This window comes from Manis javanica, chromosome 8, assembly GCF_040802235.1.
Source record: "Manis javanica isolate MJ-LG chromosome 8, MJ_LKY, whole genome shotgun sequence".
NCBI classification, from domain to species: domain Eukaryota; kingdom Metazoa; phylum Chordata; class Mammalia; order Pholidota; family Manidae; genus Manis; species Manis javanica.
This window is the reverse complement of record NC_133163.1, coordinates 36,473,552-36,501,530: the sequence shown is the minus strand read 5'-3', so window position 1 is coordinate 36,501,530 and position 27,979 is coordinate 36,473,552. Positions and strand designations below refer to the sequence as shown.

The 27,979-nt window shown below is 39.9% G+C and overlaps 1 protein-coding gene across 11 annotated transcripts in view; it reads left to right on the top strand.

The window, feature by feature from the left end:
- Positions 1–27,979, top strand: part of SYNE2 (spectrin repeat containing nuclear envelope protein 2) — a 313,786-nt gene that overhangs the window by 214,138 nt on the left and 71,669 nt on the right. For 8 of the 11 annotated variants that reach the window (XM_073242275.1, XM_073242277.1, XM_073242279.1 and 5 more), the window contains 15 exons: positions 1,985–2,182; positions 2,757–2,831; positions 4,823–4,933; positions 11,862–12,092; positions 15,339–15,521; positions 18,353–18,481; positions 19,016–19,137; positions 19,283–19,424; positions 20,776–20,904; positions 22,207–22,359; positions 22,478–22,687; positions 23,816–23,917; positions 24,823–24,942; positions 25,090–25,290; positions 26,593–26,766. In XM_073242275.1, coding sequence (XP_073098376.1) covers positions 1,985–2,182; positions 2,757–2,831; positions 4,823–4,933; positions 11,862–12,092; positions 15,339–15,521; positions 18,353–18,481; positions 19,016–19,137; positions 19,283–19,424; positions 20,776–20,904; positions 22,207–22,359; positions 22,478–22,687; positions 23,816–23,917; positions 24,823–24,942; positions 25,090–25,290; positions 26,593–26,766 — 2,280 coding nt within the window. Of the gene's footprint in view, positions 1–1,984; positions 2,183–2,502; positions 2,657–2,756; positions 2,832–4,822; positions 4,934–11,861; positions 12,093–15,338; positions 15,522–18,352; positions 18,482–19,015; positions 19,138–19,282; positions 19,425–20,775; positions 20,905–22,206; positions 22,360–22,477; positions 22,688–23,815; positions 23,918–24,822; positions 24,943–25,089; positions 25,291–26,592; positions 26,767–27,979 lie in introns of those variants that run through there. The other 3 variants (XM_073242274.1, XM_037006547.2, XM_073242278.1) reach the window with 3 other exon arrangements.

The following is a 27,979-nucleotide window of genomic DNA, read 5'->3' as shown; positions in this document are numbered from 1 at the left end:
ATACCATTTCACTAGTTATATAGATCTTCCAAATACTGACACAGTTCAGTAGCTGATATTAAAAGACTCACATTCATTAATGTGAACATCTGTGTCTTCAGGAAAATCGTTAAGTGTGTAGATGTTCTATATAGTACATATCCAATATACATATATGCAGTATATAGATACATAGTTCATGTGTGTAACTATATATACATAAATTATATATAGTTTAGCAGTTTTTTTCCCAAGTGAAAAGAAATTCAGCTTGCTGCTTAAATAATCACACAAATGCTTTTCCTCAACCATCATACTTTGGTGGCCGTAGAAGTGCTTTATGCATGCATCCCGCTTTGTCACACAGAATAGGAAAAGTCATGTTCTTCTCAAGGATAATCTTCAATGAAGCTGACTTTTTTTATGGTTAAGTACATGATAGTGAAGACACTAGTAACTACTAAAATAGTTGTTGTCCTTGCCTTGATTCATAGAAAGTTCTGGTGGTTTTGCTTACAATGCTTTTTTGTCATCATCACATGGTGAAAAATGTCAACACAGTTAAAAAGTATCACTGTGAAAATGACCTTGACCTGCTGGGTGTGGACCCTCAGAGGTCCGCAGATAATGGTGCTGCGAATGGCCACTGTGTGCCTGGCTGTGCCACCATAATGCTGGTAGCTCTGCAGACCTTTCGTTTGCTTTTAAGTGTTACTCTAATGTCTGCACTACGTCTGTTGGGAGGCACTCTACCTCTGGAATTCAGTGCTTACTGAAAATGGTACACAGCACAGCCAACTCAGATTTAATTCAGTTACCAGTTCCCAAAGCAATCACAAGGAGTTGGAGTTCAGACAGTAAGGGGTATTGGTGTCGGAATGCGTGCAATAGCAAAAGAGCCACGGGGCTGGGTGTCCGGAAGTCTGGGTCTGTGTTCTGTCTCTAGCTAGCTGCCACCCTACAGAAATGACCTGCTTTCTCCTGGACTTGTAAAGACATGTTAAATTTCTCTGTGTTAACAAAGATCTTATAATTCTGTATCTATAGAGTGGATGGATTGGTTGGGTAGAAGGGAGGGAGGGAGAGAACGGAAATTAGAACAGAGAAAGAAAAGGGGTATAAGGAGTTTATTAGGAACAAAATTCCAGCACATGAAGGTGGCTTAAATGAGCAGGTTATTTTCGATGTAGCTCTCAGTGCAAAGCTCAAGCAGAGGTCCAGTGATGCCGTACAGGGGGCTGAAGAAGAGGATATTAGACTAGGTGATACCTGCTATTTCTTACAAATCTAGGAATCTGTCATTCTATAATCTTAGGCAATGGGCACCTGCATTTCCACCATATACAAGAAATTTTATTCCCACACACCAATCATACAGACTTTTAAAGTTACATTATTAAGCTTGGAATTATCTGTTCTTTATTCCCAAAGTAAGTTACACATCATGGTACCTTTGTTTATTTATTCCAATTTGATAGGAAGCTTTGACTATGAGAAAAAGTAAATTCAGTAATAACGCAGAGGCTTCAAAGAACAAAATGAGATTTCTCACATTATTTTATCTTAATGGCTTCTGAATATTAGTCTGCCTACAGATCTCCTTTGGAGCTTATTAAAGTGCAGGTTCCCAGGTCCTGACCCTATGGATTCTGGTTGGTCAGTCCTGTGGCCAATGGAGTGGTGGCTCCCAATCCTGGCTGCACACCAGTCACCTGTGGAGCTTCTTAGAAATTTATGAGCTTCAGCTTGACCCCCAGAGGTTGATTGGCTAGGTGTCAGGTGAGGCTAAGGCATCCTGTAAGGTTGCTTAGAAACCCTCCCCAGGTCATTTGAAAACGCAGCCAGGATGGAGAGAACTAACCTGTGCCAAGACTAGCTGCTGCTCTGCAGACTGAACAGCAGAGAACAGTCCTGTCTCCCATGCCAGCCTTGAGTGCTGCAGGCTCTTAGGGGCATGCCAGGGCCTCAGATGCACCAAAGCAATGCAAACACTCTTTCTGCACAGGGGGAGAGAGAAGATCTGGAAAAGCAGATTCAGGGTTTGAACCAGAAAAAAGAAGACCTGTTGGTGGACTTGAAAGCTGCCATACTGAGCCTTCACCAGCATTTACAGCAAGAACAGCAAGAGTTAGAAAAAGAAATGCTGACGGCTGGAGCAGTAGCAGAAGATGGAGTGGCTGAGAGAGATGTTTCTGAGTGGAAGGTGGGTATGACTTTGGGTTAATATTGGTCCCACATTCTGCAAGGGTGTTAAATTGGTGCTATTTTTCACCTGAAAAGCCTGTGGCATCTGCCTATGGCCTATAGTAAAGGAATTTTAAAAAGTGGAAATACTCCACCTGAGACTTCCCACAAGTGAATATAAACCTGTGGGGTGTGTCTGTTCTGGACTTAACCCAGAATTCTTACGCCTGAATTACTTAAGGCAGTGCTTATGAAATTCCAGGGGCAGGTGGGTGGGAGCCTCCCTTTGAATAGTCAGCACATTGCAAACTCAAAAATGCACCCAGCACCTATTTGAGCCCACTCTTCAGTCCACATTCATCAGGGAAGCACATTCTTGATCTGATGAGGGGCCACAGAGGGCAATGCAAATGGAAGGCTTTAAGGTTTGACCCAGTCGTGATAATTTGGCTGGCTGAGCTGAAGGTTGCTTATGTAAAGTGAGTGAAAAAAAGTGAGTAAAAAAATAGCTCCGTGAAAATGCAGTGAGGCCAAGATCCTGGTGATAGTGAATGGCAGCCTGGCTGCAAGTGTCTTTATGTTGTGCCTTTCAGTTGAACAGAACCGGTTCCATGTCTCTCCTGCCAGCAGTGAAGGAAGAGGCTGAAGACAGCTCGCTGAGAAGTGAAGTAAGGAAACTGATTTTCTCCTTCAAGTTTATTAGAACCAAAATTTCTAAAAGAAGGTCACTGAGAAGATCTTAAAATGAATGGGAACAAGGATGTTTAAACTTAGTGCTGACATAAGGGTGATTAAAGCAGTTCTCTTAGATTATTAGTGTTGCTTAAGTGCAGCTAAACCTACTTCACACCAGATGGGGTAAAGTAATTTACTCACACTTGTTGGCATAAGGGAGAAGATGAAGTTCTTTCTTGTATCCTGCCTTCTGAGTACTTTCTTGAAGTTTTGAGAATATGCTATTTGTCACTCCTGGTGTGCTTTCAGAACTTGGTTTTCTCATATTTGAATTGCTTCTTCAACATCATTGTCAAGGACAATGGTAAAAATGAAAGTATAATAGGTCTTGTTCCAACAGGAAGAAAATTGTAGCAATTTAGAGGTTTTATGTCTACGTGTAACTACCAGACTCTTGCTGCTGTTGGTAAACAGCTCCATTGTCACACAGAACATCCCGTTACAGTGTTTCACTAGAACATGGTGGAACTGAGTAATAGGACAAGGAAAAGAGTACAGGTTTACTATATACTCCGACCATCAGACAACTTCATAACCTGATTAGGACCTTTCACAACAGAATTGTAAGAATGGATGAGGTACCAGGGCCAAAAAAAAGTGTGTGTCTGTATGATTCTAACTTGAAATCTGTATTTGCCTCTGGCCTGATATGTTTATAATTAATATTCATTGGCTGTCTCTGACAACAAGAACAAAATATTCATCAAGCTGCTGTTTTAAAGATAACTTACATTTACCAAAGCAGATTAAGTTCCTAAAGCACTGTTTTAAAGATCTCCTTTGTGTCGCATGAGCCAACTCCCCACTTTTTTTTTTCCTATGGGTCACCACATTTTATTTTGAAAAGGTGAATTTTTTTTTATTAAGGTATCATTGATACACTGTCTTTTTTTTTATTAGGGTTTCACATGAGCAACATTATGGTTACTACATTCACCCAGATTATCAAATTCCCCCCCACACACCCCATTGCAGTCATTGTCCATCAGCATAGTAAGGTGCTGTAGAGTCACTACTTGTCTTCCCTGTGCTGCCTTCCCCGTGAGTCCCCTACATTATGTGTGCTAATCATAATGCCCCTTAATCCCCTTCTCCCTCCCTTCCTACCCACCCCACCCAACCCCTTTCTCTTTGGTAACTGCTAGTCCCTTCTTGGAGTCTGTGATTCTGCTGCTGTTTTGTTTCTTCAGTCTTGCTTTGTTCTTATACTCCACAGATGAGTGAAATCACTTGGTACTTGTCTTTCTCCACCTGACTTATTTCACTGAGCATAATACCCTCTAGCTCCATCCATATTGTTGCAAATGGTAGGATTTGTTTTCTTCTTATGGCTGAATAATATTCCATTGTGTATATGTACCACCTCTACTTTATCCATTCATCTACTGATGGACACTTAGGTTGTTCCATGTCTTGGCTATTGTAAACAGTGCTGTGATAAACATAGGGGTGCATATGTCTTTTTGAATCGGTGATCTTGTTTTCTTTGGGTAAATTTCTAGAGGTGGAATTCCTGGGTCAAATGGTATTTCTATTTTTAGTTTTTTGAGGAACCTCCATATTGCTTCCACAGTGGCTAAACAAATTTACATTCCCACCAGCAGTGTAGGAGGGTTCCCCTTTCTCTGCATCCTCACCTGTTTTTCCTTGTCTTTTGGATGTTGTCCATCCTAACTGGTGTGAGGTGATGATACCTCATTCCGACTCCCCACTTTTAAGAATATTTTTTAGGCTTCAAGTAGATCATGCACATTTGGAGACATAGGATTTAGTTAGCCTGAGAAAGAGATGAAAAATAAGGAGAGGTGGAATTAATGCTACAATTATACTGCCTGGTGAGCTGAATTTTGAATAAAAGAGTTATGGATGCTGGTTATTATGGTAGGAAATCACTTCCCATTGCTAATCAATTGATTACTGTTAGAATGGAGACAAGAAAGCAGAGCCATCTTCTGGGTCTTGGTCTTTATTTTGGAAGAATGAGAAAGACTTGGAGGAAGATAAAGAATCCTCATCCTCTGGGACAATCATTCAGGTAATACTGGGCATATCCCCTTAGATGGGTGGGCGGGAGATGGAGGGTAAGGGATAGTAGGTCAATGAAATTGTTTTGTTTGAAAAAATGCATCAGGAGGGAACCTTCTTGGGTTGGAATCCATTAAAAGTGTCTCACCCACACCTTTGAATAAATGCAAAGAGAGCTAATACTTGCTTATTTGCATTTCTTTTGTGAACTCAGCAATAATGGAGCATTTTTCTGAGGAAAACCCCATATGTGAAAATCCAAACTGACAAAACATAACTAAAAGGAGCATTTAAAACATTTACCATAGTGTTTTAAAGCATTTAACATGCCTCTTTTGGGGAGTAGGTGGGAAGGAGCCCCATAACTCTTTTGAACAAAGTAGTTTATATGATAAATGAAATTAGCCTTTTTTGTTCCTTATGACCTACTAAATCTTCTCCAATCTCTCCGAAGTAGAGGGCAATTGCCCACACTTTCGCAAATCATTATAAGCTGATGTGAAAATGATGTTTTCCCTTGCTCCTGAAACATCTCTGCATCGTTAAGGACCCATACTCCTCCCTATCCCGGGCCAGTCTAGTCACTAATCTTTGGAGTGGGGCTCTGCCTGTCCTCTCATCTCCATCTGGGGTCTCTGCCTCTGGACGGGTTCCTTTCCTCTCTACGTGGGAAGTATTGTTTTCCCCGCCCTTGTGGCCCCACCCTCCTAACAAACTGACTGTTCCAGAGCCCAGACTGCCCCTTCAGAACCTGCTTTGCATTCCTGGGATGCCCTTCTGTGCATAAATGCCTGTAGACTTCCTACCCATCCACAAAGGCCCATCTCAACTAGCCTCCTCCACAATACCCCTGTCTCTGTCCCTTTGTTTTCTGGTAGCATTCAGAAATCCTCAATTATGACTATGCATCCACCTGACACAACTTCATGAATAGCAAGAACTTGACCTTCTACATTGTTCTGTTCTGTACTGGGCTCACTAAGGTACTTTAAGGTATTGAATTTCTTGATCCCATATGCCAGTTCAATTACTGTGTTTTCTCTCATTATGACTGAATGTCCTTAACTTGGTGCTCCACACCCTTGGCCCCTTCTGTAATCAGGTTTTTGCCCCTGGCTATATTTAAACTGCCATTGACTCCTGGAACATCAGTTCAGTGCCCTTATATTAATCCTAATTCTTACTGACTTCTCCAGCATTAGACACTGTGATGACCTCTTCTTGAAATGTAATGTTCCTTTGACTTTCTTGATTCTGCACTGTCCTGTCTCATCTACCTGTGACCCCTCCTCCACTTCTTGTCTTGCTCCATCTCTGTGAGGGCAGGCATTCCCCCAGTTTTCCATCCTCTTCTCTCTTCTCTGTTCTCTCCCATGGCAATTTCCTCTCCTCCCATGGGTTTGGTCTTCACCTCTATGCCAGTGATTCCCAATTCAAATTGCTAGTCTTTTTCCTTAAATTTGTTGCACATTTCTAGCTTGCTGATAGATTTCCTTTTGGATATATTTTCTTCATCTCAAACCCATTTTACCAACTTATCTTCAAAGCTGTGTTCTCCTGATTTCTGAGGCTCTGTTAATGGCACCACCATTGTGGGGCAGTTGGGGTTCCATCGGCTAGGATTCTCACTGGTCTTAAACCACCTGATGATGTAACTGGCCTGAAACTGGAAGCTAGGCTTCTGCTTCCACACCCTAGGCAATAAGCTATTATTGCGCTATATAGAGAGCTCGGCCCAGTGCTCTGGGTGGAGGCAGAGACGCTAGTGCTCGACCTACCACCGGGAGAGCAAGCCGGGTAATAAACCCTTTCACCCCAAGAACATTTCTACTGTCATTTCTTTGGTCACACTGAATCCATAGCGAACTTGCCCAGTGCTGAAACCCATTGGCAAGACAACCATTTTCCAAGTCTAAGACAAACTTCAGAGTAGATACCATGTTTGTCCTACCTTTCATATGCAATCAGTGGTCAAGTGATGCCCATTATCCTTTATATCCTTCTCCTCATATATTTGCCATCATCCTATTCCAGGCAATTGTTACTTCTTCCCTGGATATTTGAAGTAGCCTTTTAATTGGGTTTCCAGCCTCCAGTTATTTTGCCTAATACATCTTATGATGACAAAACAGGTAACATCAAGCTTCAGTCTTTTAAGGATTCTGCTTATCTATTGAATAAAATGCAAACTTTTGCATTTTAGCCTGGCGTTCCAGACTTTCATGATCCTGACCTACCTTTCCAACTTAGCTAAGCTTTACCTTCAGTTCTTGGTTCATACCTTTCTAACAGCAGTTACTGTTTTCAGTACAAGGAGCTGAAAAGTAACATTTTGTTAGGAATTGCTAGATGCTTTTTATATTTCATCTTGTTTAATAATTACAAAAACATGAGTGAGGTATGTTATATTCCCATTTTAAGGATGAAGTAAGTGAGGCTCAGAAAGTCCGGGTTAATTTGTCCACAGTCATGCAACTTGTAAATAGAGCAATCAGGATTGGTTGATTGCAATACCCATACTTTCCCCACCACACCATGTTAATTATCTGTGTGTATGTCATTTACAATTGTTAAACTTGGTTTAAACTGGTTTGGCTGGATCACAGTATATGTCCATTTAAAATGTGACACAGTTATCAAACTGCCTTATAGAAAGACTGAATTTTATTCTACCAGGATTGCATGAAAGTGCCTCTTTCCTGACTCTAAGCTGATACTAGTTATTCTCAGTCTTAGCCAAACTTAACCAGTGGTTTAAGTTTAAGTTGCAGTTATATTCTAAGAATTTTGCATGTCTTTTTAGGTACTTACTGGCTTTTGTATTCTTTTATGAATTACTTATTCATGCCATTTGACTCTTTTTCTACATAGGGGGTGATGTTTCCCTATTGATTGTAAGAGTAATTAATATATTCAGAAAATCAGCACTTTGTAAGCTGTTATCCCAGTCTGTTATATCTCTTTTAACTTAGTTATGGCGTCTTTGTGGTGCACATTATTCTATTTTTTGTGTTCTTGATACTAACATTCTTTTCCTTTACTGTCATACTTTATTCAAGAATTTTTGTGGAATAACTTTTGCATTTAAGTATTAGATACAATTAGAATTCATTGTTGGGAGTGAAACAAAGATTTAGTTTTTTCTCATGAAGTAGTTCCCAAATTACTCAGGTCATCTTTTCTCCCATTATTTGAAATTTGCTTTTATCAAATAATCTCACTTAATTTTAATTCTCAGAATAATCCACTTAGGTTCCTAATTCTCTGGGTTCCTTATGTATTCCTTATTCACCAGAGAGCTTTGGAGAGTTTAAGTCTTTCAAATAAAGACAACCCTGAGGAAGTTGATCTGTCCCCTCCCCCATGAACACAATTATTTTCTAAGTGTATCTGACATCTCTGGAAATTTTTGCAAGCAGGCTGTTTGTAAAGTGAGCAGGCATGGGAAGAATGATTTGTGCGGTGGCAGAGCGGGAACTTTCCTGGGCCTCTGATTCATTTCTTCATAGGAAGCAGCTGGGAGAGTGAGCACAAGTGACAGTTCTAGGGCACAAGTCCTGGCACCAGACTCACTAAACACTGAGCAAGGCCCAGACTTTTCCCTGAGTTCCAACCAAACAGAAGAGATAGGTCCCAGTCAGTAACAAACCACTTTCCAGACATGTGCTCTAGCACTTGGAGATGACAAGCTTTCTGTGTTTTGCAAACCTTTGTATTTCGAGCCAAGAGTTCTTTGTGAATGTTAACATCTTCCTATTTGTTGTCAAGCTGGACAACTGGAAGATGTGCCCTCAGGTTTACACAGAATGTAAATGTGACAAAGATCGATTAAAGATCTTTTACTCGCTCACCATTTGTCATGATGAACTGGTCTTTTATTACCAACTACTTGGGTGATGAAGTGGAGAGTTAATATTGTTTAACTGCCTTTTATATAAGGGGCATTTATATTTGCTTTTTAAACCTGAGATTAAATAAGGTAGGTTAATACCATAAGTTTACAAATGAGGGAATCAAAATTCAGGAAGTAAAAGTACAGCTGATAAATGGAGGAGTAAGGAGTCCAATCCAGAATATTCCAGATTGCCTTCCTAATATGAATATTTAGTATTGAAAGATGTGAAACCAATATAAGTTTGGCCTCATAAGAGGTCGCCACCACACCTTCCCAGCACTACATCCAGTACCTGTGCAAGTGCTGTTGGGTACTGCACTTCACGGGGCAGTTTTGTATTTTATAAATAGTCAGGGTGTGGGTAGATGTGCATGTTTGTAGAGTGAACTAAAATACTAAGTAAACTTAAAATTGGTATTTTTGGCATGGAATATCGCTGTAGCCAGAAAATAGGCTTGTGTTTTACCTGGATTCTGTTACTTACATCAGTGATATATTGATGCAGAAATCAAGCAGTACAACATTCACTAACTGAGAGGTTAACTTGGATACCAGAGGATTGACTAAATTATGTCAAGAATGTAGACCTGTAGACTCTAGGACATAATGAAAGGATTGAATCCTGCTTCTACTTACTAGTTGTATCACTGTGAGCAGATTGAATAACTGCTGTATGCCTCAGTTTTCTCATCTGTACACTGGAAATAATAATGTGCTTAATGGTGTAGAATAATGAGATGGTCGTACCACAGCACAGTAGCTCTGAGCCCAATAAAGGATTAAGTGTTATTAATCTCCAGTTATGCTGTAGAGATGACATAATTCTGTTTAATGAGGAATATTATGGTTAATACTTTTTAGCCACCCCCCCAAAATATACAGTCATAAATTATTCATTTAAATATCCCCAAATTCTAAAAGCAGAAGTTATCATTTAGAGAAGATACTGAGCAGAGGTGCTTCTATGGACTCAGAATTAAAAGATCCCAGAGCTGTGTGACCTTGGGCAGGTAACTGATGTCTGGGCCTGAGCTGCTCAGAAACAATGTGGTGAAATGGAAGGTGTGTGAACTGACTAAACATTAAATGCCCTTGGGTATCTCAGACTGTAAAAAGAGGGGGTGAACTTAACTACTGGCAGGTTCCCTAGGCCACCTTCAGCTATGAAGTTCTGTGGTTGCAAATCTTTTTTCCGTCTACCTTTGGATTATTTTCAGGTTCAAATAACTAGCAAATAAAGACCAGATTATTTTTCCAGCTCCTTGTTTCCTCATTAATTCAGGGAGTTAGTGAGAAAGTGAAGAAACTCAATATTGTCATTAAAAAAATTTGTGTGGCATATGATAGGTGCTCAAATAATGTTTTTGAATAAATAAGGAAGGCAGATGGTAAATCTGTTATTAAAGATCAATTAACTAATATGGACAGATTATGTCAGCTGACAAGAGAATCCCAAAATCTTTGCCAGAGTTACAGCAACATCTGTTGTAGAAAACTAGAAAACAATCAGATGAGTAGAAATTGGTGTCTGGCAGTGAAAACACAACTGTTGCTCTTTTTAGAAAATCAAATTTAAAAAAGAAAATTGAAACCAGGTGAAAATAAGTATAGACCAGACTGTGTATGAGCTGCAGACAAAACACAAAGGAAGTCTTCCTAAGAAAATGATTCTTGAAGAAAATACTGATGAAGGCAGGGGAGAAATAGCATTTTGGCAGAAAGAGCAAACACATGGAAGTTAGTAGATGGTCAGTGGGAACAAGTACAACTCAGACACTTCTGCTGAGCCAGCTTTTATAATGCTCATCAATGTGTGTGAAAGTGAGTGGTATTTTCATACCTTGCATGGTTATTTATTAAAAAAAAATTTGTGTGTGTGTATTTCTGTTGCTGTATGTTTAAACAAAACTCCACAAACATTATAAAATGTGCATTTGAGTTGAGTTGGAGATACATTTGTGAGCAACTCTCATTAGAAGTTTGTCACTTGGCCCAAATGATACCTTATTAGATGCTAATGTGAAGTTAGGAAAGCCTTATATAGAAAACATCATATTTCATCATAATAAAATATTTATTGAGATTAGTAATTTTGTAGAGTAAAACATTCTTTTACTAAAGTAACTTCTCTAGAAGGGTTGATAGACTGGAAAAGACTGGGGGAAGTGTATATATATATATATATATATATATCTTTATAAAATCATCTTTTTCTTCCAGATTGAAAATATGTATTAAATAATTAGTAGAATACTTTAATTTGGTACCTGCAAGAATTCTTCTATTTTGGTAAGCAACCCACTTTCAGTATAAAGAGAACAACACATCACACATTTTTTTTGTATTATACTATAGCCATCTAGTGCTTAACTCAATAGTATTTGAGTATCTAGAATGTGAAAATTAGTTTTAGGGATTCTTCCTGAAAAATAGGTGGAAAGTTTCCAGATTTCCCCACTGAAGCTCATTGCTTGACTTGTATACTACTTTTAATAGGGAGAAGTTTAGATGAGTAATAGCATGTATGTTAGATTATAAAGTTTTTTTTTCTGACTACTTGAGAAAGATGGTAAGTTAAAAGCATGTCATGTATTTCCTTGTATCCCAGCTGGTGTGTGAAGATCTTGTTTCTCCGTTTGAAGAGTGCACAGCAGTGCAAGCATTGCTTAATCATGTGTCATGTAACTTTAAACACTGGCCAACTCCCTGAAATGTTTCAGACACACCCACCCACATGCACACCCTCTCACTCACACTTACCTGTCTCCTGGGGGCTGCCGCTTAATGAAGTGCCAGCCCGTTTGCGTCCTCTGTGCCCAAGAACACTACCTGTGTACATGCAGATCAGCTGCTTTGGAAACCTGGGGCTTAAGGTCACATGACTGTTGCTATGAGTGTGGAGGTGCATTTTTCTTTCTTCTGCCCTTCCTATTTTTTTTTTTCTTTTAATTGGGGAAATGCTGCAAATTCACAGATCTTTGCATATCTGAAAACTTTGGACTCCTGGCTTTTTACTGCTAGATTATCTTTGGATTTATCTTAGGGTGCCACACCTCCTATCAAGGCTGCAGCTGTGGGCTTTTCTGACAAGCAAGGAGCTTTTGAGGGCACAGTGGAGAAACCTAGGCCTGAGCCTGCAGAAGTCCTCCATGTCTGCAAGACCCAGGTCGCTGAGCTGGAGCTGTGGTTGCACCAAGCCAACGTGGCATTCGAGCCGGAAACACTAAACTGGGACATGCAGCAGGTGGTGGAACAGCAGCTGGTAGGGTGCCAGGTAAGGCCAGTGGGTCGGAGTTCATGGCTTGCCTCTTCACCAATCACCTTCCAAGACTGGGTAATTTTCTTAAAGCAACAGTGTGTTTCTTCATGTTCCTCTGACTACATTTATCTTGGTCTCCACTTTTTGCTCTCAGGATAATTCTCCGAACATATGTAAGCAGAGTACCTGGGGAGACAGTAATGGGTAAGAGCTCAGAATCTAGAGTCCAAACCCAGCTCCATCATATTAACTGTGGATTGAAGACATGACCTCTTACCTCATTTTCCTCATGGGAGGTTATCTCATAGGACCTAATTTGAGGACTAAATGAGATGAGGTTTATAAGCCAGTGTCTGTTATATGAAAGTATTTTAAAAATATTCAGTAAATGTAACTTCTTTATTGGTAATAGTAAGCTCTTTGAATTTCATCAGAAATGAAACTGAATATCCTGATTGCATAAAAGGGTTTTGGTGTCATTTTCCAGGAATGTCTCTACTCTTGCTTGGGAGGGGCAGGAGTAGAAACTTCCTTGCCTTTAGCCACTTTGAGTAACTTTGCTGGCTCAGCCCGAAGGTTGGGATCTTTGTGCCCCTCCAGGGAGGTGCTGAATGATGACACTGCAGCCTCATTATTGGTTGTCACAACAGCTGAGGCTCCTTTCCCAGTGGCGCTGAGACCAGCCTTCTGGTGTCTCTGCTTGTTTGGCTCATTTGTATGCTGCAAGGGATGAGGACATCCTCTCAGAGTCTGGTCCAGCCACTATAACCCTTTATGGGGTTAGGGGTAGCCCACCCATGGTCCAAGGCTGGTACTCCTCCCCTATTCCCATTCAGGCCTGTGGTCTTGCAACACCCAGTGCCTGCAGGTGGGAACCCGGGCAGGTTGGCTGACCTTCCCTGGGCAACTCAGCGCCTCTGACCCCAGAAGTCAGCTCTGATGGGATGGTTTCGTTCATGTGCTGGCACTACTGCCAGGCCCGGCTGATAGGCACAGGGGAGTCTGGGAAAGACAGAGTGTACTACAGGGTGGAGCAGCCTGCACTACACCAAACCTGTAGCTTTCCAAGTGTTGAGTCTCAGCCGCCTCAAGCTGTGCAGGATTGATTTGCTCACTGACTGACCTCATGCCAATTCCTCGATTATCACTGGAATTCCATTCTCCTGCCACTTGTTGTGAGTGAGTTTAAGGGTTTGGGGGCTGCTCAAGGGAAAGGCACAACCAAAAGGAGGTGGTAACACATAACGCAAAGTGAACTGACTTAGGCAAAGTTGTGGTGGGATCTTGGACAGGACAGTCCCTCGCAGCAGGAGACCTTCTAGAGGCTGTGGCTTGGAACAGGGGTGAGGCCACACCAGAAGAGGAAGAAGGCACAGGAATTCCAGGAGAGCAGGCAGTACAGATGCACAGCTGGGTGATGTCAGAGCTCCAAAGGGCAGCAGAGGCTGGGTGTGTCTGACCCCCCAGTTTGCTTCAACCATGGCTAACAGATGTGGGGTCCAGTTTTGAGTCGGGCACCAGTGAGATCTGAGCTAATGTGTCCTGGCCTGCTGTGAAAAAATAAATGACAAAGCAGCATATACAGGGGCCGTCGTTGACTCATTTATGTAACACCGTGGCACATACAGTTTAATATTGAAACATAAAAAAATGTCTTAAAAATGCTGAGTTCCCAGTGGGAAAATGCCCAAAGGAGAGGAGCAAACATGAGTCAAGAAAAAATTATATTTAGTAATTTAATATTTGAGAAGAACTGTTGAGCCTTGATTATTAATGTCATGTGAATCAAAACAGCTGTTGTTTGTTCTACATTACATTGGCAAAAATGATGTCATCCTGGAAAACTCTGGAGAAATAGACCCATTAGCATCTCATGGTTCAATGTTGTGGGAGGTCAGCCATCAGCATAGAAAGTACCCATCTTATTTGAGCTGACATACCATTACTTTAAATTTATCCTCTGAAAATAATTCAAAAAGGAGAAAAATATTTATGGTAGCATTGATTACAAAAGTGAAGAACTAGAAACAGCTTAAAGACTGCACAATAGGGAAGTTAAGTGCATCATAGAGTATCTACTTGAAACTATGAAAATGGGAATCGTGAAACATACCTATGTAGGAAAAGTATATATAAAATAGCTAAGTTTTTAAAAGGGGCACAGAGTTATAGTACATTTTGTTTAGGGCCACTCCAAAAATATATGAGAACGTATTGTTTAAGCTGTCCTAAGACTGTAGGGGATACAAGTAGTTTGCTTGATGGAGGGGAGTTATAAGGTACGTTATTTGAAAAATTATTTTAAGGGTAGAATTTTCCTTAAGTTTCTCTCAAAGAACTGAACTTGTTCCTGGTCACGCACTGAGTTTTTAGCACAAATGATCTCAGTACTGGGACGTGAGTTGGATTGCTGTTGCTGCACTTAACATGCCAAGCCAGTTGGCACATCTTTTGGGCTTCTGAGCCCCAGGATAGGGCAAACTTGGTCTGTGAGGAAGAATACAGTGGTGACTTTCTGGGAAACTTATTTCATCCAGCAGATTCATTTTTAGACCCATGTAAGCTGGCCAGCTGTATCAATGACTAAGTATTTTAGGTTCCAAATTATTTCTTCTGTGGTGGTGTTCTGATATTTTGGAAGCTTTCTTGGCTTGAGAAAGAGAAGGAAAAGAGCCAGGGAAAGAATTTTCAGAGTTGTCTGAAATTCTTTTTTTAATTACTACCCAACACTTGGATTGTAACGGAAAATATTGGGAAGGTGGTGGGGAAAATAGCATAGACGATGTATCAAGCACTGGCCGAAGTACATGGATTTAACTCACTCTTCAGAGAGGCCCTAAGTTCTGTTATTCCCCTTTTACAGGTGCCTAGAGGCAGACTGAAGCAAAGTAAGGTGCCCAGGTTTACCTAGTCACTCAGTGGCAGGGCTGGGTTTTGAACCTAAGTAGTCTAGTTCTAGCGTCTGTGTTCTTGACCATTGTGCTATACTAGACACCATTAGCCATGTGTGATAGGGTCACTTCAGATTATTTTAGAGAGTGACACATGTGGTTTGGGATTGGTTAGGTTGCAGTCCCTTCCCCCCCCCCCCCCAGGGAAAAACACAGGAATTATATGAAAGTTGTTCTTTTTTCCTGATGGTTTTCATTTGAAACCTGCCTGTCAGGGACTTCTTACACTTACAGTGAATCTGACTTAATGTGGGGCATAATACTTCCTCAAGACCAAAATTTTGAATAACTAAATAATTTTATTTCCTAGGCTATGCTGACAGAGATTGAGCACAAGGTTGCCTCTCTGTTAGAGAATTGCAAAGATCAGGGCCTGGGAGAAAGTGGAGACACTCAACACGAGGCTGAAGCACTTTCCTTGAAACTAAAAACTGTGAAATGCAATTTGGAGAAAGTCCAGGTGATGCTTCAGGAAAAATACAGTGAGGACCAGGTAAAATACGGCCATGTATAGACATGTCTGTAGATGGACATTTATGGTAGACCATCAGGAAGGGGCTCTGGGTGGAGATGATCAAACTAGAGGAATTATACTAAGAAAGAAAAAATCACGCCTTTTAAAACTGAATGGGGTGGTTGAGCCCTCTCTTGTTACTGCTTTGATTTTGCTGGTGGTTTTCCTGGGTGGGTGTTGGTTTGGTTTGCTTAGGTTGAGTGTCCTTGCCAGTAATAAGGTCTGGTGTAAGCATTCTTTATCAAGGAAGGCTGTATTTTAAAGGAATTTTGTGACTCCTATTGCCCAGAAAACAAAGCTTTTATAGATAAGATTAAAATGTGACATCAAAAACATAAAACCCCCATGAAAACTATAAGATGCTCTTAAGAGAAATTAAAGAGGACACTAACAAATGGAAACTCATCCCATGCTCTTGGCTAGGAAGAATTAATATCATCAAAATGGCCATCCTGCTCAGAGCAATACACAGATTTGATGCAATCCCTTTCAAATTACCAACAGCATTCTTCAATGAACTGGAACAAATAGTTAAAAATTCATATGGAACCACCAAAGACCCCGAATAGCCAAAGCAATCCTGAGAAGGAAGAATAAAGTGGGGGGGATCTCACTCCCCAACTTCAAGCTCTACTACAAAGCCACAGTAATCAAGACAGTTTGGTACTGGCACAAGAACAGAGCCACAGACCAGTGAAACAGAATAGAGACTCCAAACATTAACCCAAACATATATGGTCAATTAATATATGATAAAGGAGCTGTGGACATACAATGAGGAAATGACAGTCTCTTTAACAGATGGTGCTGGCAAAACTGGACAGCTACATGTAAGAGAACGAAACTGGATCACTGTCTAACCCCATACACAAAAGTAAATTCGAAATGGATCAAAGACCTGAATGTAAGTCATGAAGCCATAAAACTCTTAGAAAAAAGCATAGGCAAAAATCTCTTGGACATATACATGAGTGACTTCTTCATGAACATATCTCCCTGGGCAAAGGAAACAAAAGCAAAAATGAACAAGTGGGACTATATCAAGCTGAAAAGCTTCTGTACAGCAAAGGACACCATCAATAGAACAAAAAGTTACCCTACAGTATGGGAGAATATATTCATAAATGACAGATCTGATAAAGGGTTGACATCCAAAATATATAAAGAGCTCATGCACCTCAACAAACAAAAAGCAAATAATCCAATTAAAAAATGGGCAGAGGAGCTGAACAGACAGTTCTCCAAAGAAGAAATTCAGATGGCCAACAGACACATGAAAAGATGCTCCACATTGCTAATCTTCAGAGAAATTCAAATTAAAACTACAATGAGATATCACCTCACACCAGTAAGGCTCACCACCATCCAAAAGACAAACAACAACACATGTTGGCGAGGTTGTGGAGAAAGGGGAACCCTTCTACACTGCTGGTGGGAATGTAAATTAGTTCAACCACTGTGGAAAGCAGTATGGAGATTCCTCAGAAAGCTCAAAATAGAAATACCATTTGACCCAGGAATTCCACTTCTAGGAATTTACCCTAAGAATGCAGCAGCCCAGTTTGACAGATGCACCCCTATGTTTATCGCAGCACTATTTATAATAACCAAGAAATGGAAGCCACCTAAGTGTCCATCAGTAGATGAATGGATAAAGTAGAGGTGGTACATATACACAATGGAATATTATTCAGCCATAAGAAGAAAAGAAATCCTACCATTTGCAACAACACAGATGGAGCTAGAGGGTATTTTGCTCAGTGAAATAAGCCAGGCAGAGAAAGACAAGTACCAAATGATTTCATTCTTATGCGGAGTATAAGAACAAAGAAAAACTGAAGGAACAAAACAGCAGCAGAAACACAGAACCCAAGAATGAATAACAGTTACCAAAGGGAAAGAGACTGGGGAGGACAGGTGGGAAGGGAGGGATAAGGGCGGGGAAAAAGAAAGGGCACCTTACAATTAGCATGTATAATGGGGGGGGGGTCATGGGAAGGGCTGTGCAACACAGAGAAGACAAGTAGTGATTCTACAGCATCTTACTACGCTGATGGACAGGGACTGTAATGGGGTGTATGGGGGGCACTTGGTGAAGGGGGGAGCCTAGTAAGCATAATGTTCTTCATGTAATTGTAGATTAATGATAATTTTAAAAATTACATTCTCATTAATAAAAATTTTTTTCTTATAAAAAAACATAAAACCTATTTCTGATTGAGCCCTCTTAAATGAGGTACTTTTGTTATTCATTTACAAGTATTTGTGTACACTGATCAAAGTATCATACAATTAAAGTATTATTGTGACTTTCAAAAGCATTCTGTGTTTATAAATGCAAATATGCATCTTAAGAATATGATCTTACTGTACAAGATTTGCTTCCATACTTACGAGATGGTGGCTCCTATTTAAAGGACTTTCATTTGCAGAAATAAGATTGGCTGCAGATACACAGGCTCCCCTGTCATCGTAAGGTGTTGTCTCTTTTTTAAAAAAAATCTACTAAAGTCTTAGACAGGGAGAATTTGAAATCAGAAGACAACTACTATTTCTCTATTTTTTCTTTTTTTTTTTTATTTCTCAAAAAATAAGCAATAGATTTCCTGGCTTTCAGTAATTTGTTGGATGAATTAAGCTGAGAAAATAAGATGACTTGTTATGAAATAAGTACATTCAATCGTAGCATATAATTAAATAACAAAATACAATCACTTCATATAAAACATTTCTATTATGTAGTCTCATTATTAGAATTGAAATAATGTGGGTCATCTTTTTAAATAGTTGCCATCGTAACATTTTTGCAGCATTCTACCATTCTAAAGAAATCTTTGGAGCATCAGAAAGTTCCCCAACCAGATGACCTCTCTGAATTGGAATATGTGGTAACCGAAAGGCCACAGTTCAACAGACAAAAAGACCTGCCACAGCAACAGGTAATTCCAGCCCTTCACAGTACAAGGGTAAGAATAGCTTTCCGTATGGACTTCCCTGCTGAACCAAATACCGACCTGCCACTAGAGTGTTTTCTTAGGAGACTGAATGAAAAGTACAGTGTGTTGGTGTCCCTGTGTGTGAGTTTTGAGCATATACTGAGGAACCTGCTTAGCTTTCTTGGACTCTAGCAGGGGACACTCCAACCTTGCTACTTTATTAACATGCATCTTACATCAAATGAACAAACATGTTCAGGGTGAACTTACCTATTTCCCTATTGTTCCAGAATGTGTAAGTGTATTTCCAGTGACTTTCTATGTATGTAATATATATTAAACAACAGTTGGTCATTGTACAAATATTTTAAATAGGTTCTGGAGAAATAAAAAATGGGAACAAGAAGCAAGAAAGAGAAATAGTATATAATGATTTAGGAAGTTGTTTAAAATCAGATTATCTCAACAGAAGAAATTCTTGGATACTTAATTAAAAACTTTGATTAATTGGACCATTTGAATCTCATTCAACTGTAGGTTCTGGAGTTAAAGCCAATGGAACAGAAAGATTTAATCAAATTCATAGAATTTAATGCTAAGAAAATGTGGCCCCAGTATTGCCAACACGATAAAGATACAACTCAGAAATCATCTGGGAGGTAAAACATTTTAAGAGTTGGACATGCCATTGTTTTATGATTGAGAGAATTAAGGGTTTTTTTTAAATCACTTATAAAATATTGTCTGAATGTAATTAAATTTTGTATGTTGATTATTCTTTTCGCCTCTCTTTTCCATTAAAAGCAGTGAGGCATCTAGCCACCAAAACGATTCTCCAGACTCAGTCTTGTCAAGCCAAGGCCAAAGTGGAGATAAATGGCAATATTTTCATCATGAACTCTCATCAAAAATAAGGCTACCTGTACCAGAGCTTGTGCAGCCTCAGGTCAGTCTGTGTCTGCATACAATGTAAATGATGATGTTTATCTTTCAAAACTCAAGCATTCATTAAATCCACATATGTCTTCTGCATTATGTAGCAGTTTATGTTGAGAAAGTAAAGATGCCAAAGGGTTTTCGCTTGGCTGACCCCTTTTCACCCTCCCAGAAGTCTGCGTTATGTCCCTCCTTTGTGCTTCTATTGCACCCTGGGCTTCCATGATCATAGCTCTCACCGTACTGTGCACCTGTTTGTTTCTGTTCCCTATGAGATAATATTAGAAGACTGACCATGCCTGTCTGGTTCACATTGGAGTGCCTAGCACAGTACCTGAAACATTATGAAATCTCAGCTACTGTATGTTGAATGAATAATACATGTAAAGAATGCTCTAAAAATATAGTACGGTTCTATAAGAATGTCAGTCATTCATCAAAAGATGATTTGGAATCTGCTGTGTATTGGCCCTGTGCCAGGGGTACCTGTGAATAGGTATTCCCATCAGCACACTCTATCATTACCACTACAGGTTTTATTCATACTGTGCCAGCTACTGCTGGATTTCTCTCTAAGTAGGGAGCCCAGGAGCAGAATAGCACTGTTGTTCCCAGCAATCAAGCTCCTGCCTTCAACTTTGCACTCAAACTGCTTGGGCAAAGGTTACCAACAATTCCCCAGTCTTGTGGGATCTCTTCAGTTCTGTCCTGCCAAGAATTTTATTTGACCAATGAAAGTTGAATCAAACTCATTGGTTAGGGTTTTAGTCTTGGTTTCTCCTTGTCATACACACTGCAAAATGTATATCATTCTCCAAGAATACTATCCATAGTTGCCCTGAGCATAGTCATTTACCATCCCTCCCTGCTTCTTTTTATATGTGAATTTTCCAGTTTGAGAAAGAAATTAACTCTGAATCGTTCTCCCTCCTGAAGTCACAGCTCATTTTCAATAGTTACTTAGCTTTTCAATAACAAATCAAGGTGTTGATCTGTCCCTGGGGGTGATGACTATGTTCTGAGAGTTGGCCATAGACCAGGGGTCTACCAGTAAATGTATAGCATTGCTACTAAATTGAAAAATGAGTGATTTTACTGTTTTTCAAATTATGATTTAATTTCCCTCATTTTGATACCTGAATGGACCCTTCAGTGTCCAAGTAAAGCCTGTCATGACTTGTTAAAGCTGTCCAAAATATTATAAATTTAATGTAGATATTTTCTTATGACAAGAGAGTCAAAAACACTTCTCAAGAAGGTATGTATCTTAGAAGATAACATACTGAGGCATTTTTGCCATTTTAAGTGAACATCAGCACAACCCCAAACTCTCTGTAATGGGGTCTCCCTTTGTCAAATAGGTTACCACAAATACAAGTATTCTACCCAGTGTGAATGTGTATAACTTTAGATACCCAACAACTGAAGAGCTGAAAACTTACACCACCCAACTTGAAGATCTGCGTCAAGAAGCAAATCTTCAGATACAGGTAGCAGCTGCATATTTAATATATTTTCCTCACTGCAATGACAGAAAAGAAGGGAGGTGTGATATTGTGAATTGGCCATAATTTACTGAACAAATAGAACATATACTGGAATAGATTCTAGAACTGCAAATAGCAGTGATCTCTCTTACCGTACCTGGGAAGTGTGATAGTGGCTGCCTAGGGCACCATGTGCTCAGGCTCTTGTACCTGAGTCCCGGATTAGCAGGAAGAAGGATCATGGTTCGTGAGTGCTGCCTGCAGGGTGCTCTGGCATTGGAGGGCGAGAAAGGAGAGAAGATTGGCAGGGTTTCCAACCTTGAGTCAGCTTAATGCTGAGATGGTGTGCTGGGTGACATCAGGTGTCCTTCAGAGAAGACAGGGAAACAGCCCAAATGGGGTGATTATTAGCTTTGGCATGCTCCTAAATTACTTGTAACTGGTCAGAAATTCAAGGTGATTACAGGTAAAGAAAAAGGAGTGGTTCTAATAGGTTGTGCCAAAACAGACCTGTGGCTCTAAACTCAGTGGAGCACAGTTGCACAACCCTGGGGGCCCCCCCTTAGAGCTGTACATTTGGCAGTGGCCTTCATTGTCACAATCAGCTCATAAGTGACGTCCTGACACCTGCCTGCTCCACAACCCATCCCTGTCTTTTATTTTTTAAATATAACTGACATAAAATATTATTAGTTTTAGGTATACAACGTAATGATTTGATTACTGTATATATTGCAAAATGCTTATCAAATTAACTTCCCTCACCATACATAGATTGTTTTTTTCTTGCAATGAGAGCTTTTAACATCTACTCTCTTAGAAACTTTCAAATACAGAATACAGCATTGTTAACTATATAGTCAGCGTGCTGTACCATTGCTGTCTTTAAGATACTATACCTCTTTCTTACAAACCCCCTTCAAGTTGCTTGACTTGTTTTCTCCAGGTCATGCCTGATCTCATTAGCCCGTTCCCCTCCGTTAAGTTGTGGGAGGCAGGGAGCATGGGAAGAGAGCTAGCCTGACTGAGCTGGGACCATGCTTCCACTTAAGGAAGTCCTTCACCTTGTGATTTACCTTTTAATTTCATTGAATAGTCATGTCACCTAACATTGGGTTTCTTAAACTTGTTTTTCTCAGAGTTAACATCTTAGTTTCATTTATTCTGCTACCTAGTTCACAAAGTATTCAAAATAACTAATTATTTTAAAAAATATATATTATGAATTATAGTGGAAACCAAGGGAGAGGTAGGATTAGGAAGGCAAGGAATCTTAATTTTTTTCTTTTCTACTCTTGATTTCAGGAAAATATGACTGAAGCAACATACTTAAATTTGGATAAAAAACTATTTGAACTATTTCTACCCCTCAGTCAGTGCCTCGGCCGGGTGGAAGAGATGCTGCAGACCCCTGGGCTCCTCAGGGAGGATGTCTGGGCGCAGCAGGTGCTCTGTGAGGTAGGGAACACCACGGCCTGGGTGCTGGTCCTGACACAGGCAGCTCACGAGTCAGCCAGAGCTGAAGCCTCTTCAGGTCAGAGTGCACTCACCGCCTTCTTGCCTCCCTACTTTGCAGACACTGGCTCTGGAGCTGAAAAAGCTTTACTTAGCCATGAATGACAAAAAGGATGCTCTTTTGAAAGCCATGAATTGGCCTGGCAAGAACACCAGCTTGTTCCTAGACTGTTGGGATAACCTCCTCGTCTACCTGGAGCACACCCGGGCGACAGCTGCCTCCAGAAGCAAGTCCCTGAAAGCTGGCCTCGACTACACCCGCAGTTACCAGGTATAGGTGTGGGTGCTCCACCATCTTCTGCACAGTTTTAAGTTACAGGGTGGACCCCTAATTTCCTTAAATTTCTACTCCTGGTGGCATTCATGAATTGGAATTGCTAAGGAAAGCGGTGAGACATGCTTTCAGTGAAGGTCTTTAAGTCAGCTCTGCTGCTCATGGTTGGAGACCGTTTGAAAACACAACCCTTCCAAAATCAACTTGAATTGGTTACGTTGAACCAAAGTAGTGTTTCTTTCCTGTATGACATTCAGCCACTTAATGTTCCATGGGAGGATTTCTAGTTATCAGGGAGCCATTAAATGACCACCTGTGTGTGTTCCTGGTAGGTGCCTTTGGCAGTTGTCTTTGGATCAGTGGAGAGACTTGAGGCGGGTAGACTAGTTAGGAAGCTACAAAGTTGTCTAATGAAAAATAAATGAAATACAACACCCCTTATGAAGGAGCCTTGCCCATAAAATCAAACCTGTATCTGATTAAGCTTTTAGAATCCAGGTAAAATAGATACAAAGGATGAAGAATATGTTAGGCAGCACCATGGGAGTGCAGTCTGCCAAACCCAGACAGTGGGCAGCTGGACAGTGCAAGTGACCTGTTTTTGCCACCTGCCCCCTAAAATCCAAGAAACCAAAAAGAGAGTTTATTTAGCAGGGAGCCTGAAAATTACGAGAGACTTAAAGACACATACTAATCCATTGCAACCTGTTTGACCTCGTTTAGACCCCAATTCAAACCTGAAAGAAAAACCATAGGCAATTAGAGAAATGTAACCCTCTCTGGGTAATTAATAATACTGCAAAATTATCATTAACTTGTAGTATTTTTGAAGGGAGGAATTTTAGAGATACATACTGAAACATAATAACGAGTGAAATACTTTGCTTCAGAATAATCTGAAGGAAGGGAGGTTAGGTAGTTAAGAAAGCTCCAGGGAGGGTATAGAGGGGAGGTGACGACCAGCCAGAAGCCAGTAATCATTAAAGTTGGCTGATGGTAATGCAGGGGTTCCTGTATTTTGGTATAATGCTTGAAGTGTCTGATAGTGTGGAAGTAAAAAGGACAATTAAATATTGAAGGGCTAACTGAGATCTCACTGTTTCTTGCATTTATCTTTTTATACAGAATGAGATAAAGCGATTATATGATCAGCTTATTAAGAGTAAAACATCTTTACAACAGTCTTTGAGTGAAATCAGTGGCCAGAGTATTGATGAACAGCTTCAGGTAATCAAGACGAAATCATTCAAACTGACTTAATTCGGACCCAGTGAGACTTGTGTATAGGCTGCGCTTCAGAACCACTTCCCTTTGTGAGCAGTGGCAAGGCTTTTGTAAATAAATAAAAATAGAAACTATTCATGGTGACCTTTAAAAACATCTCTGAAGTACTTTATGAAGTGTAAATTCAAACAATGAAAGACTGCTGTTGCCTATCAACTGGGCAAAAATGCAAGGTTATGCAGTATCAGTGAGGGTGTTGGGAAGTGAGACCCCACCCTCTTGGGAGGAGTACTAATTAGTTCATTTGGTTACATCTTGGAATTACAAGCATAAATGCTCCTCCATCTGCAGCAATTTCAATTCATTAATTTATTCAGCAAGTATGAACTGAGGACCTACTATGGTTTGCACTTGTCCTAAGAAAACAGTAAGACCAGTGCATAAAGATAGTACATATGTAAATACTCAGTGATGGACCTGACAGTACTGTTTGATTTAAAAACTCTTGAACAGTTCAAAAGTCCAGTAAGAACAGACCATTTCTAAAGCAGTGTGCAGCCTCACAACAGCATATTAGCATCTGTTTACAAGGAGTCAGGTATGTTTGTACTAATTGGAGGTGATGCTGAGGAGCTCCTAAGTGATGAGAGCAAACTGCAGAACCAAACGATGTCTGCAGTTCAGTGACTTTAAGAAGGTGCACATATAACCCCTACTGGTCCGTGCTTGGAATGCATTAGCAAAATGTCAGCTGTGGGTACTGGGGGAGAGCCGGAGGTAATGGAGGGGAAGTGGGACTTCGTTTTCCCTTCATTCTTTCCCGTACTATATAATTATTTTTAAATGAGTATCTATACTTCTCTACCTCATTAAAGGTTTTTACTTTTTTGCATTATCTTTCACTTTAGAAAGCAGAAGCCTATACAGTGGAGCTGCAGAACTCTGAGAGCCGAGTGGCAAAACTAAGAGACGAAGGGGAGAGGCTTCATTTACCTTATGGTTTGCTCCAAGAGGTTTACAAATTAGAGGTAGGTCTGTCTAAGCAGGAAACATTAAATCAGAGAATTACTTTGATTATAAGGGGCAAGACATTTCCACCAAGGTAGATTTGCTCTTCTTTTGGATCATTTTCATGGTTGGGTGAAAATGTTTGTGCACACCTGCTTTCTTCTCAGGATGTACTTGACAGTATGTGGGGAATCCTGAGAGCCAAGTACACAGAACTCAGCAGTCCATTCATTACTGAGAGCCAGCAAGATGCTTTGTTGCAAGGCATGGTGGAACTAGTGAATATTGGAAAGGAAAAGCTTGCTCATGACCACTTACAACGATCCAAAAGTAAAGTTTCCTTACAGACTCAAATACAAAATCACAAGGTAAGACACGGAAGGCAGATCACCTTTTCAAAGGGTTAAGTTTTTTTGAGTGTGAATAGAGAGCATCCATTTTCTTCCTTGGTGAAATATACATCATTTATACATTCTTACAATATCTGTTAGCGTGCTTATGTATACTAGGATCCCTGCTAAACTCTAGGAATATGATTGTGAATGAAAACCGACACAGTTCCTTACATTCATGGAACTTTCAGTTTTGAGAAGATGTATTTATCAGGAAGTTATTTGAACAAATTTAAAATTAAAATTGGGATACATACTTAGAGAGCATTTAATAGGGGAAATTGAATTTGGGAGATTAGGAAAGGTTTCCCTGAGAACTGAGATAGAAAGAAATATATATTTAAATATATAAATGTGTATCTAGTGTAATGCTACAATAAATCTTTTAGTTTGCCATTTACTTCATTAAACAAAGCCTCAAGAGCACCAGCTAAAGTAACTTAAGATGCTCTGATAATAAAAAAATGTGTAGGACATAGTTCCTGCCTACAACGAGCTGAAGTCTAGGCCTTTGGTAAGTAGACCTTAGTCTAAGAAATTCAGAGGTAAATATTGAATAAAAGATGGAGGGGAAGAGGAGGAAAAAATATTAATTAATAATCTGCAAAGTGTCAAGCCTGTGCTAACGCTTGTACATCAAGGAATAGAAGGGACTCACCTAAGAGATTCCTCCAACAACTAAAGGGGGGAGACTTAATGGAGAAGAACCATGTGAAGGGAAAGCCTTCTTCTTCAAAGGGTTAAAGTGCTACTCTGGGAGCTTTCACATACTAGGATCCCAGTACACCCCATCAACAAATTCTATTTAGCCATTTTACTGAGTAAAAGTTAGAGCTAGAGCTTAGAACTCCCAGCAGTTGAATGTGTGGACTTCTTGGGCTCAAACACCTTCCCATTCAATTTACTCTCTTGAATTAGTCAGTCACATCAGTATCTACCTTTTTGTAAAGTTTCTTAAAACTGAAACTTACTGATTTAGGAAGATCTCACTGGAAACTGAAATTAACTATAATGTTTGCCCTTTAACATGGGCTATTTTGGAACATGTAGAAAAATACTACTAAGGGTGATTTATTTGTTTATGTTTTGTTAAAAAATCATTATATAATCAAAGGCTAAAGAATATATAGACCATGTTCCTTTTCTCTTATGTTTGACTGTACATGGCTGTCCTGGGATTTTGGATTAAAAAGCAAATACACAGTATAAAAATTTGAAGTTAACTTGGTTTTAAGATTTTCACAATGTAAAAATAAGTATCAAAACTTTGTTTTATAGCTATTTTTCCAGAAGCTTTTTGCTGACATGCTGTCAATCCAAACATACTCCAACAAAATGCTTCCTTCTTTATTGCAAAAGAAAGAGACATTTTGGGCAGAACAAATAAAGGAAGTTGAATCACTAGAAGAAAAGTCACACCAGTGTGGGATAAAGCTGCAGAGCTTGTTGGAGGTATTTGTGTCATGTAAACTTTGTGCTTAAGCCATGAACTCTAGATTTTTAACACCCACTCCAGGTGTCGAAAATGGATATCTAGTTATCATAAAGCAGTATTTAAATGGAAACTAATAGCAAGGCATGTGGAACTCTGTTCTAGTTCTGTTACTCCCAGAATGAAACATTAGCTGAGAATTTCTCATATGTTAGGAGTGGCATCTGTCTTCTAGGTTTGTGCAGAAATAAACAAAACTGAAAGCACTTTGAGATCTAGAATGAACTCATTTGGATGAAATAGTTGTTCAGAAACTGTACCTCCTGAAGAGGATAGGCCCAGACATTCTGTTGTTGAAATGGATTCATGGCAAAAACCTTACCCTAATACAAAGAAAAAAATTAAGCTTGCATAACACTGTTTCTCAATGTAAAGGTCTCCCCTTTAACTTTTTAGACACAGTGGATGCTAGCACATAGGGAAATAAAAAGCAAGGGAATATTCAACTTTATAGTGTGATAGTATGATGTGGTATTTTATGTTAAGATTAATTTTCCAGTTGTGTCAAATTGATATAGTTATATTTCATGGTATTTAAAAAGCAAAAAACTCCAGATGTCCATTGAATGCCCCTAATAGCCAGGTGACTGACTCTTTCAATAGAAATGAGAAGTAGTAAGGTGGTTATTTTTCCAACAGATACTATTTAGTGTCCAGAAGTCAGCTGTCATGTGCTGAAATCCCAGTAATGGGCTTCTGTGGAAATGGAGAAAGCTAGTGCTAAAGCCATAGTACTCCCTTGATAAAGTAGACGCTCACACCCCTCAAACAGTGGATTCCAGCTTTAAGCAGCATGGGAGGGTAATAATGGTCAGTGAACTGGGGATGGGAGCAGGAAGGACAAAAGCAGGCTGAACAGGAGCTTCTTTAGAGAAGCTCCAAAAGTTAGCCTCCTCCTTTCTAGGTACGGGAAACACTTGCTTACGGCTCTGAGGCCTCCACCGAGGTGCAGCTGAGAGTACCACTTACCTACCTCATTCATCCCTACTCGGTTTGATGAGACAAGCATGAAACACTACCACTGCTAGGTCTGTTAGGCTCTTCTCCACAAAGGCAATGCGCTCGTTCCCATTAGACCCGCTCTTAGAGCGTGGATTGTCTCCCTCAAACCCCTGGAATCTGTGCTTTAATTTGTATGGTCTCAGAGTTCATGTTTGTTTTATGATTGATTTT